The sequence below is a fragment of the Solanum lycopersicum genome, chromosome 10 (assembly GCF_036512215.1).
Source record: "Solanum lycopersicum chromosome 10, SLM_r2.1".
In the NCBI taxonomy this organism is placed as follows: Eukaryota; Viridiplantae; Streptophyta; class Magnoliopsida; order Solanales; family Solanaceae; genus Solanum; species Solanum lycopersicum.
The window spans coordinates 60,765,881-60,776,396 of record NC_090809.1 but is presented as its reverse complement, the minus strand read 5'-3'; the positions used below and the strand labels follow the sequence as shown (position 1 = coordinate 60,776,396).

Genomic DNA, 10,516 nt, shown 5'->3' with positions numbered 1-10,516 from the left:
CGCCTCTTTTTCTATTTTGTATATCTTGTAACAAAACTATATATACCCAAGTGTAATACACATATTTAATTAATAATAAAATATGTAATATTTTTTAAGTATAAATAATAATAATAATAATAATATATAATAGTGAAATATTTCTATCAATCTTCAAGTAGATCGATGGGCCTGGCAAAATTTATCTTTTAACCAATTATCACCAAAGTGTAGGCCGTAAGGAGCCATTTTAACACTAAACATATGTTTTAAACGCGTTTCATAAGTGGACGCGATAGTTCTTTCGTAGTTTGAATATATATACTATTGATTTTCTAATTTGAGACGTATTAATGAATTTAATTTTCTTATAATATTTATATAAAAATATTGGAAACACGTTTAAACTGTGTGAAATTATCCATTTATCTTTATGTTTTTGTCTTTGATGGGATTGCATTAGGATTATTATCGTTTGGTCTTATACATATTCTCATCTTTTGATTAGTAACATTCTTTAATTTGCCCAAAAAAATACTCTTTTACCTCTCTTTTTCAATTATTTTTTTGTACTCGTTTAATAATTCTAATCCGTACAAGTATTTGATAGCTTTATTCACTATAACTTTAATAAATTAGAAAAAATTTAAATAAAATATTTATCGACTCACTTCGTTAACTACTAAATCATGAACTTTAAAAAGTATAGAGATAATCACTCTTGACAAACTGTAATTAGAGTACAGTGCATACTGTGTCCTCCACTTGTAATATTGCTCACCATTTTCTCTGTATAAATTCTAAATAAAAATTATATCAAACATATTATTATTAGAAGTTACAAACATAATAGATTTTCATAAGGATTCAATATCTTAAAATTTTGAAATGTCGTATCTATTACTACAATAAACATCAATAGACTCGATGAAATTTCATACAAGTGGTATTTAGATAGGAAGATATGTACGCAACCTATTCTTACCTTGTGAAAATAGAAAAGAAAAACTGTTTCCGATAAATCCTCGACTCAAGTAATGCATATCAAAATCAATAATAATATAGAAAATAATAGAAAAAAGAATCCTAAAACAACTTTTTGATTATATTATTTTTTGCTTTTCTAGTTCCTTTTGCGTGATGAGTAAAATAGAATAAATTAAAGTTTGTGTGGGTGAATTCATTCCCAGAATTTGATTCCTCTTACTGATCACACATATAGTACTTTTTCAGAATTAAAAAAAGGTCAAATATCTATTTTTATCTCTTTAATAATCCAACTTTTTCTTTGAGCGATAAAAAAAGGGATAAAGTTAAAGCCAAAATCATGTGCTTATCATGCAAGCTGTTCCACTAACACTTAATTTGGATGGTTGTTACATCTTTGTTTAGTGATATATCGCATTGTATTATATTATATTGTATTGTATCATATCGTATTTTAGTGTTTTAATGGATATAATGTTTGAATAAATTGTATCATTTTCCTTCGTTATATAATGTCACACATTCATGATTTGAATGATAAACCTACTGGAAAAGTAGGATATGGAGGTGGAAGTACTATGAAAATGAAGGGTAGAAGATCATATATAATTCGTGAATAATATATAAAGACAAAATGAAAAGAAAATATTAAATTAATGACGCAATCACACCAAATCGATCGTTACATAAAATGAATCTTTTCGTCGTTATCTTATAAAAACAGAAGAGTGACCTGTAGGCTGTAGCTATCATCTAGGTAATGTGATAGTGTAAATGTTGTTATAATGTAATGTGTATATAAAAATTGAACTCAATTAGAATTATTTAGTATCCGCCTAGTATCCTGTGCCGAGGATTTATCGAAAACAATCTTTTTATCTTCGTAAGATAAAGGGAAAAGCTGCATACCACTACTCTTCTCAAACCCCGCTTGTGATATTACACTGTTGTTATCGTATTCTTGGCGAAACATTCTCTCACAGGCAGGGGATACTAACACTCTATCAGGCCATACTTACTGGTATTTGACAGATTTATTGATATATATTCACTCACTTACTTAGAAAGTTACTTCATTTTGGTTATATATATTCACTGCTTAAGGATTTGAGTCTGTAAGATTGATTTTTTATGCAGAAATGGACGCTGATATCAGTGAGAAGTTGTTGAGTGAAGTGCAAGGTGTGGAGGATGGTGAAAAGGAAGTGAATTTCAAGGAGAAGTTATGGAACGAGACGAAGAAAATGTGGGTGATTGCTGCTCCAGCAATGTTTACAAAGTTTTCGACGTTTGGAGTAACTGTTATTACTCACTCATTTGTTGGTCATATTGGACCTAATGAACTTGCTGCTTATGCTTTAGTCAGTACTGTCCTCCTGAGATTTGGCAATGGCATTCTGGTACTTTTTCTGTTCTAACTCACTTATTTTCTAAACAAGAATTGAAATGTATTTAACAATAGCAATCATGATTCATGGTAGTGGTTGTTTTAGTGACGATAAGATGCGTGAAGGGAGAATGAGATGGTTCTGACATGTTAAAGAGGAGATGTGTGGATGCGGTCAAGTTGACTGTATTAGGCTTGAGGAAAGGTAGAAGTAGACCTAAGAAATAACGTGGTGAGAATGAGATGATTAGAAAGGATATGACGCAACTTCAGCTGATGAGAACATGATCCTTGCTAGGAGGATGTGGAGGTCGAGAATTAGGGTAGAAGGTCAGTTATAGTCATATTCCCTTTTCCAAGAGTTCAGTATTTATTTGTTTCTTTCCCATATCTTTTGATTTCTACCTCTACTAGTTGTTTCACTTCGATAGCTTGTTGTTGTTTCTGTTTGTTGCTATTGCCTCTTTTTTCACTGTTTGTTAGGGGTAAGATCTGCGTATACACTACTTTCTGCACACCCCATTTGTGGGATTACACTGAGAGGTTGTTGATTTGATGAGTTAACAGTAAGTATGATTTGTATTACTGCAGATGGGAATGGCAAGTGGATTAGAAACGTTGTGTGGACAATCGTATGGTGCAAAACAATATCACATGCTCGGGATTTATCTCCAAAGATCTTGGATCGTCTTGACAGTTACCACAACCTTGCTTTTACCACTCTATATCTTCACCACGCCGATCCTACAAGCTTTAGGACAGAATGAAGAGATAGCTAAAGAGGCGGGGCTCATTTCTTTATGGTTAATTCCAGTGACTTATTCCTTCGTTGCATCATATACATGTCAAATGTTTTTACAAGCGCAAAGCAAAAACAAGATTATTACATACTTGGCAGCTTGTACCTTAGCGATCCACGTTTCCCTCTCCTGGCTTTTAACTGTGAAGTTTAAGTTCGGAATCACTGGTGCCATGATATCTACAATTTTGGCATACTGGCTTCCCAATGTTGGTCAATTAATGTTCGTAATGTGTGGAGGATGCAAAGAAACTTGGAAAGGCTTTACATGTTTGGCATTCAAGGATCTTTGGCCTGTAATCAAGCTTTCTTTGTCTTCTGGTGCCATGCTTTGGTGAGACTCATTCAATTGCTCGCGATATAGGAAGTATCATGTTATGAAAGCATCTTTGAGCCTAAAAGTTTGAATTTTTCGAGTTTCTTATTTTGGCAGCCTTGAATTCTGGTACAATAGTATACTAGTTCTTATTACAGGAAACTTGAAAAATGCTATGGTTCAGATTGGTGCTCTTTCTATATGGTAACGTTGTTATACTCCTTTCTTATTTCGATTAGAACTTTTTTTCATGCTAGCTTCGTTTACCTATCGATCAACTTTTTACCACTTGTTTGCAGCCTTAACATCAATGCTTGGGAAATGATGATATCTCTTGGTTTCTTAGCTGCAGCATGGTAATATAATCATAGTTTGTAATCCATTGATGTTATTTTTAAACAATTCTTCTTTATCGAGTGTTTTCAATTAGTGTACGAGTGTCAAATGAGCTGGGAAGAGGGAGCGCGAAGGCAGCAAGCTTTTCCATATGGAATACAGCAACAACATCATTTGTCATTGGGTTCAATCTGTTTCTGTTCTTTCTGTTCTTGCGTGGACGTCTGTCTTACTTATTCACAGACAGTCAAGACGTGGCTAGAGAAGTCGAAAAACTGTCTCCTCTACTAGCATTTTCCATACTCATGAACAGTATTCAACCAGTTCTCTCTGGTGAGTACTTCATCCTCCATTACAAATGCTCATCCTACGAAAAGCATTTCCAAGAATCGCGCAAAAAAATCAAGATTTTCTTGATGCAGGCGTTGCTGTTGGCGCCGGATGGCAGAGCATTGTAGCCTATGTTAACATAGGCTGTTATTATTTAGTAGGCATTCCAGTTGGAGTTGTGCTTGGTTATGTTTTCAAACTGCAAGTTAAAGTGAGTTCTCTCATTCCCTTTTCTTCTACGTTGCTCGTATTCTCTAAAAATGTTGTTGCACCCATGTCGGGTCGTTGACACGCCCCTGTTCGATATTTTTGAAGAATTCAAGCAAACACAAAGGACATTTGTGTTAACAGTTTCTCCAATTTTGGATGTCTTTGTAGGGTGTTTGGGTTGGAATGATTATTGGTACACTGGTCCAGACTATTGTACTACTTACAATCACTCTGAAAACTGATTGGAATAAACAGGTAGTAATATATTATATTAAGTTATAAGCTTTGGAGTTAATATTAATCAAGATATTTCTCATCCATACAGGTTTTAATTGCTCACCAGAGAGTGAAGAGATGGCTAGTAGAAGACAAAACTAATGATTATTCACAAACTGCTTGAAGTTGAAAAATTCCGATGCTTTTTTGAGCATGTAATTTCATGAGCATTAAATTCTTTATCATATGATACTAAGATTTTCAGATGTATCAGAAAAAAATTACATTTTCAACTCTTTTTAGTGTTCACCATGGTATAAAAATCTTTATAAAGTACTCCCTTCGTTTCAATTCAAATTATTTATCGTATTTATCTCAAATTATTAAACAAAATCAATTATCCTTTTCTTGGTAAGTATTGTAAAACTACAAACACTTCAATTATATAGGTGATGATACATTTAATGATAGAATAAATGTTTAATGATGAAAAATTATATGTTAAGATATAAATAAAAATAAAATAGTCAAAATACTTCTTAATTAATATAATCTTAATAAATGTAAAAGGAGAAACACCACAAATAATTTGAGACTGTATCAAAGTTTTGGCTATTTTTGCAAATCTTCCTTAAATGGGACTAAAATATAAAAGTGTCCTCAAATCATCCCTTCAATTTGTGAAAACTCAGAAATAACCTTGCATTTACAAAGCAACCATGATCAAACGTAGTACCGTTTTCTTCAAGAACATAAGGGTAAAATCGTCATTACACATCATCATCATCATCCTAAACTTGTTTCCAGAAAATCCCTCTGCAATTTTGCTCCGTTTCATCAATTTCGAACAGTCAAAATCCAACTGTAAGCAACTGCTAACTCCATTTCTCCAATGATTTTGTGGTTAACAGTTATGTATAAGAATTTAATATCTGCTTTTTGTACTCAAATGAATGTGGAGATTTTTTTTTGGGTAGGGGAAGGGGATCACGGAATCGAATTCGCAATAAGTTGAAAGTTCAGGTAGTCAATCAACTAAGCTAAGCGACTAAGATTGCTCGAGGTATTTATAATCCCTTCATGCTGCAAAGTGGATAAAATTACTGTGAAATAGATAATTAGTATATCAAAAAGCATTTAATTTTTGTTTGCTTTGATACAAGATAAATCTGCTGGTGAACATTGGAGCGTTGAACCTAGCATATTATGCATTCTTTTTTTTTGTATAATGTAGCAAAAGCAGAAGATATGGTATAATGTATGAAAACTGTAATGGATTTGACTCTGTTGTGTTGATAAAATGTGTGAAAGAGGAGCTGATGATTAGAAATTTGAGCTGATGTCCTGATGATGTAGTAATTTGTATGTGGCATAACTTCATCACTTTCTCTGGAGAATTTTGCATTTGGTAGGTCTTATGTGTGGATATAACTAGAAAGAATTGTTTTTTTTTGCTTGCAAATTACCGTTTTTCAGTTTTTCTATTTGTTCCTTTTGAATTGTGGGTAGGGGAAGGGGAAAAAGAGGGAGGGGATTACAAGGTGGAGAATTGAATCCCTCACCAAGAAGGTGAAAGTTCAGTTAGCAGACTAACTATTTGAGCTAACTATGCTTCCACTATCCGTTTCTTCAGTAGCTATGGTTACTTAACCTGTTCTTTGTTTTGCAGTGAGAATATAGAATCATGCAGATGCGGCAAAAGCTTCTTTTTAGATCCAGTCCAGCTATATGTCCTCATATTGTGTGGGGCTTTGTACCTGTTTGTCTAAAGCATCACATTAATCCAGTCAAACACAAGTTGCTACATACCTCATGCCAGCTTATATTGCAAAGTAGAGGTAAAAGATTTGGCTTTTTAGTTAATTGTCTTAATGGAACCATTGAAAACTCAAATAATGAGCAACAGACTTGTTATAGAAATGGTGAGGAAATTTCATATGATTTATACAATGAGTCCATATGTGAGTTGTGTACTGAAGGCGACATTGACAAGGCAATGAGGCTGCTTTCTGAGATGGAGGCTTTGGGTTTTCATCCAAGTTTTGTATCTTATAGCAGCCTGATCGCTGCCCTTGGAAGTGTTGGCAGGACTTCGGAAGCTGATGCAATCTTTCAAGAAATGTTATGTTCTAGTCGTAAACCAAGGATAAAGGTGTTCAATATCTTACTTAGGAGCTTCTTGAGAAAAGGCCTCTTAAGGCTAGCAGATAAGGTCTTGATGTTACTTGATGATTTGGCTGTTGACAGGAACCAAGAAACTTATGAGATCCTGCTTGAGTATTATGTCAGTGCTGGGCGGCTTGAAGATACTTGGTTAATTGTTGCCAAAATGAGGAGAGAAAGTTATCCTTTAAATTCTTTCGTTTATAGTAAAATAATTGAACTGTATAGGGACAATGGCATGTGGAAAAAAGCACTGGGCATTGTGGAAGAGATCCGCGAGATGGGGCTACGACTAGATAAGCGCCTATTTAATAGCATCATCGATACTTTTGGCAAGTATGGTGAGTTGGGAGAGGCCTTAGGAATGTTTGACAAAATGCGCCAAGAGGGCATAAAACCTGATTTTAGAACATGGAATTCTCTGATCCGATGGCATTGCAAGTATGGGCATCTAGATACTGCTATAGAATTGTTCAATGAGATGCAAGAGCAAGGACTATACCCTGATCCTAAGATCTTCATTATCATTAATACCCATTTAGTGGAACAGGGCAGGTGGGATGACATTGATACTATTCTTGAGAGTATGCAAGGGAGAGGACATCACAAGAGTGGGGCTATTTATGCTGTCTTGGTTGATATTTATGGCCAGCAGGGGAGATTTGAGGATGCAGAATATTGTTTAAATGCCCTGAAATTGGAAGGCCTTCAGCTTTCACCTAGCATCTTTTGTGTCCTGGCCCATGCCTATGCTCAGCAGGTGAGTTGTTTTATCTTCTCTTCTTGAAGGAGACTGATTTGCTTTTAGTTATTACATTAAAAAAAATGAAGGTGTGAATTACATTTACAGTATAAAAGGAATGGATGACATTGACAGTATACGGAATGACTACTGAAGTGGTCTTCAGAAGGGCAAGTGTTGTCTTTAGGTAACAAAAGCAAATTCACTCATTGGAGGTGAATATTTCCAAAGTTGGGAGCTGAATGACTGTGAATCTGCCACTTAATATAATGGTAGTGCTAATCTTGGAATAGATAAGTTTGGAAATGGTTGTGTAGTTGAGTTGATATTTAGTCATAAATGTCTTCCATCTAGTACAGTGGGTTTAGGCAAAACCCAAGAAAGGCGTGTTTACAAATTTGTGGTCTCTCTTTACATTATGTATGTAGTTAATGATTCCTTCCCTTCGTATTACTATGTTCAAGATAGTATATTTAAGTAAGCTTTGAGGAGATTCCATCTTTTTACTTCCTCCGTTTCAATTTTCTTGTCTAGTTTTGACTTGACACGGTGTTTGAGAAAGTAAAAACTTTTTAATCTTGTGCTTTTAAACTATGGATATATGAGATGTACAAAAATGTTCTTAAATCTTGTGGACTTAAACATGCTATGTGGAAAGTTAGAACTAAAGAGTTGCCAAAAAGAAAAGGAAGGATACATTCTTTTTAAAACGGACTAAAAAGGAAAGTAAAATGAACAAATTGAAATGGTAGGAGTAATATTTTTGCCTTATGTGCAGGGATTATGTGAGCAGACTGTGAAGGTTCTACAGATAATGGAAGCCGAAGGGATGGAACCAAACCTTATAATGCTAAATATGTTGATAAATGCTTTTGGGAATGCTGGTAGGCATATGGAGGCACAATCAATTTACCAGCATATAAAGGAGATGGTAAGTCCTTAAAATTTCCAAATTTCCCTAAAACATATTTGCTGTCATAAACTTTGCTGATAGTGCTGCTGCTATTTCTGTAGGGTATTACTCCTGATGTGATTACTTATAGCACTTTAATGAAGGCTTTTTTGAGGGCTAAGAAATTTGATCAGGTTTGGCTTCTAACATTGCTATGAGCCATTGGCTTTCACTCTTTTCTTGAATGTGAAGTGACTAAACAAAGTCATAATTTAAAAAATGCATGATTAAGATGTTGCATAAAAAATGAGTAATTTAAGCTTCAGTGTAGCAAAGGCAGTGGAAAGCATGGAAATTAGATGCTGACTTACTTTTTTGTATTTAACAACATTTATGTGGCTCGACTTTGTTGTCGCTTGCTAGGTCCCCAAGATATATAGTGAAATGGAATCCACTGGATGTACGCCAGACAGAAAGGCTAGAGAAATGTTGCAATCAGCATTGATGATCCTTGAACAGAGACACTGTTAGTTTAAGTATAAGTAGTTAGCCTTATTAGGCTGTATTGCGATTTTGTTAGTTTCTTCAATCAGAAGATGACGTACAGCACCAGAAACTAAAAACACTTTTGATGCTGCTCTCTGTAATCTTTGAGGACTTTGATGCTCAAGTAAGATTATGTCCTTGATCTGCTTAGTAATTATTTTGTTATCCTTACCATCTCATAACTCGTGCTTTATCTATTGCAAAGCTTTAGCTAAATTGTTGATCCCGCCGCCTTCTGTCTTTTTTGTGCAGCTTATCTGTTTTAGCTCTTCCTTGTGCCTTGTTTATAGGGAGCATTATTTAACCTGTGAGATCATATATCTTCCTGAAATGTAGATATGGCAGAGTCGCTTGTCATTTTTGAGGTTTGTGAATATAAATTCGAATTGTTCTGGATTATATTAACATTTGGTATATCCTAGTTGTCAGAGAACCAATGGTTCAATTGTTAGCACTTTTCTTACAATCTGAGTTCTGGTACCTGATCTATCAGAAGTTGAAGCTGGACTAGTTAACTATAGGATCATTAACTTCAGTGTGAATCTGCAATTGTACGTAGGGGAAGTCATCGTGTTAGCTTTAAAATTTCACTGGACTTGCAATATTACATTTGTTCTACACGTGCAGTAATGACTTGCCCATTCTAAATTATTCTTTACTGTTGGAGCATACCATATTTTAGAGAGCACTTGTTCCTTTCAGATGCAACATATATATTCATTCGATTGCCTCTACTTAAATATTCTATTCATCCTATAGCCACTGGTATTGGAGCCGACTTATACCCCTTTTTCCTTTGTGTCTCAGTAAATGGCTCATGGCTACCTGCCTGTGCCTGTAAAATGAAATATCTGGAACTACTAGCAAACTTAGTGATACTAAGGTGACTGTGGTACCTTCTTTCATCAATGTGTTTTCTGCTGCATCACAATTCACGTATATAACCATTACTGATACCGCTTGTTTCCTTTGCAGCCCCAGATGTACTTCTCTTCGTCTGCAATATTGCTATATCAACAGGTAAGAAATGCTTCGCTCGATGTTATCACCAAACCTCAATTTGCTATGCTTACAGATTAGACTCTCCGCGTTTCTTGGATTACTCGACCCTGCTGAGAGTTTATTTCTTACTTAACTTAGCAATGTAATTTGTAGTCTGATTAACTTTTATACTTTGAAGGTGAGAAAAGCAGCGTCTCTGAAGGCTAAAAGAGTGCGGTATTGCAGCTGTAGATTCCATTGCTACAATAATGAAGTCTTGTTTCGACACTGATGCAGAATCTGGAAATGACAACACTAAATTAAATAGGATGCATTCTTTGTAATGATAATTCATGCATAAACATTACACATACCTTATCCCTATCTCATAGATAGACGATTTATTGACATTCTTGTGGTAATAAATTGTTGTTGGATGATTGTTTTTTGGAATAAAATAGATGCGGTGGGGAAGTTAAAATATGAATTTGGTTTAAAATTGGGATGAAACGTCTCTATCTTTCACAAGACAGAAGTGAGGTTGCATGCACATTACCTTTCTTAGACTTCACTTGTGGAATATACTAGATATGTTATCATTGATTTTAAATAGAATAAATACTTGTTGCCAA

General features: G+C 34.6%; 2 protein-coding genes across 14 annotated transcripts; both read left to right on the top strand.

Moving 5' to 3' along the window:
• Positions 1-1,745: 1,745 nt before the first annotated feature.
• Positions 1,746-4,896, top strand: LOC101259096 (protein DETOXIFICATION 21). Of its 2 annotated transcripts, XM_004249226.5 has the most exons (9): positions 1,746-1,987; positions 2,104-2,366; positions 2,945-3,486; positions 3,586-3,672; positions 3,768-3,824; positions 3,899-4,137; positions 4,227-4,345; positions 4,513-4,599; positions 4,670-4,896. In XM_004249226.5, the coding sequence occupies exons 2-9, from the start codon at positions 2,106-2,108 to the stop codon at positions 4,742-4,744; spliced, it is 1,467 nt and encodes a 488-aa protein (XP_004249274.1). In that variant the 5' UTR covers positions 1,746-1,987; positions 2,104-2,105; the 3' UTR covers positions 4,745-4,896. The 2 variants fall into 2 exon arrangements, with proteins under 2 accessions (XP_004249274.1, XP_025883708.1); XM_026027923.2 differs by lacking the exons at positions 1,746-1,987; positions 2,104-2,366 and adding an exon at positions 2,545-2,683.
• Positions 4,897-5,285: 389 nt separating this feature from the next.
• On the top strand, positions 5,286-10,371 carry LOC101260289 (putative pentatricopeptide repeat-containing protein At5g36300). Of its 12 annotated transcripts, XM_069290404.1 has the most exons (12): positions 5,286-5,424; positions 5,538-5,623; positions 5,795-5,972; positions 6,070-6,129; positions 6,230-7,483; positions 8,244-8,396; positions 8,480-8,551; positions 8,781-9,027; positions 9,156-9,268; positions 9,711-9,786; positions 9,879-9,923; positions 10,084-10,371. In XM_069290404.1, exons 5-8 carry the CDS (start codon positions 6,245-6,247, stop codon positions 8,886-8,888), a joined length of 1,572 nt encoding a protein of 523 aa, XP_069146505.1. In that variant the 5' UTR covers positions 5,286-5,424; positions 5,538-5,623; positions 5,795-5,972; positions 6,070-6,129; positions 6,230-6,244; the 3' UTR covers positions 8,889-9,027; positions 9,156-9,268; positions 9,711-9,786; positions 9,879-9,923; positions 10,084-10,371. The 12 variants fall into 12 exon arrangements, with proteins under 12 accessions (XP_069146505.1, XP_025883625.1, XP_010312136.1 ...); XM_026027840.2 differs by lacking the exons at positions 5,795-5,972; positions 6,070-6,129 and having other exon boundaries at positions 9,194-9,268; XM_010313834.4 differs by lacking the exons at positions 5,795-5,972; positions 6,070-6,129.
• The last annotated feature ends 145 nt before the right edge of the window (positions 10,372-10,516 follow it).

Bases quoted from the DNA above. Each gene is read 5' to 3' on its own strand.
- LOC101259096 (XM_004249226.5), top strand. From the start codon at position 2,106: ATGGACGCTGATATCAGTGAGAAGTTGTTGAGTGAAGTGCAAGGTGTG. The intron at 3,487-3,585 runs GTGAGACTCATT...TTATTTTGGCAG, and splicing joins TCTTCTGGTGCCATGCTTTG to CCTTGAATTCTGGTACAATA. The intron at 3,673-3,767 runs GTAACGTTGTTA...ACTTGTTTGCAG, and splicing joins ATTGGTGCTCTTTCTATATG to CCTTAACATCAATGCTTGGG.
- LOC101260289 (XM_004249709.5), top strand. From the start codon at position 6,245: ATGCAGATGCGGCAAAAGCTTCTTTTTAGATCCAGTCCAGCTATATGT. The intron at 7,484-8,243 runs GTGAGTTGTTTT...CCTTATGTGCAG, and splicing joins CCCATGCCTATGCTCAGCAG to GGATTATGTGAGCAGACTGT. The intron at 8,552-8,780 runs GTTTGGCTTCTA...GTCGCTTGCTAG, and splicing joins GGGCTAAGAAATTTGATCAG to GTCCCCAAGATATATAGTGA.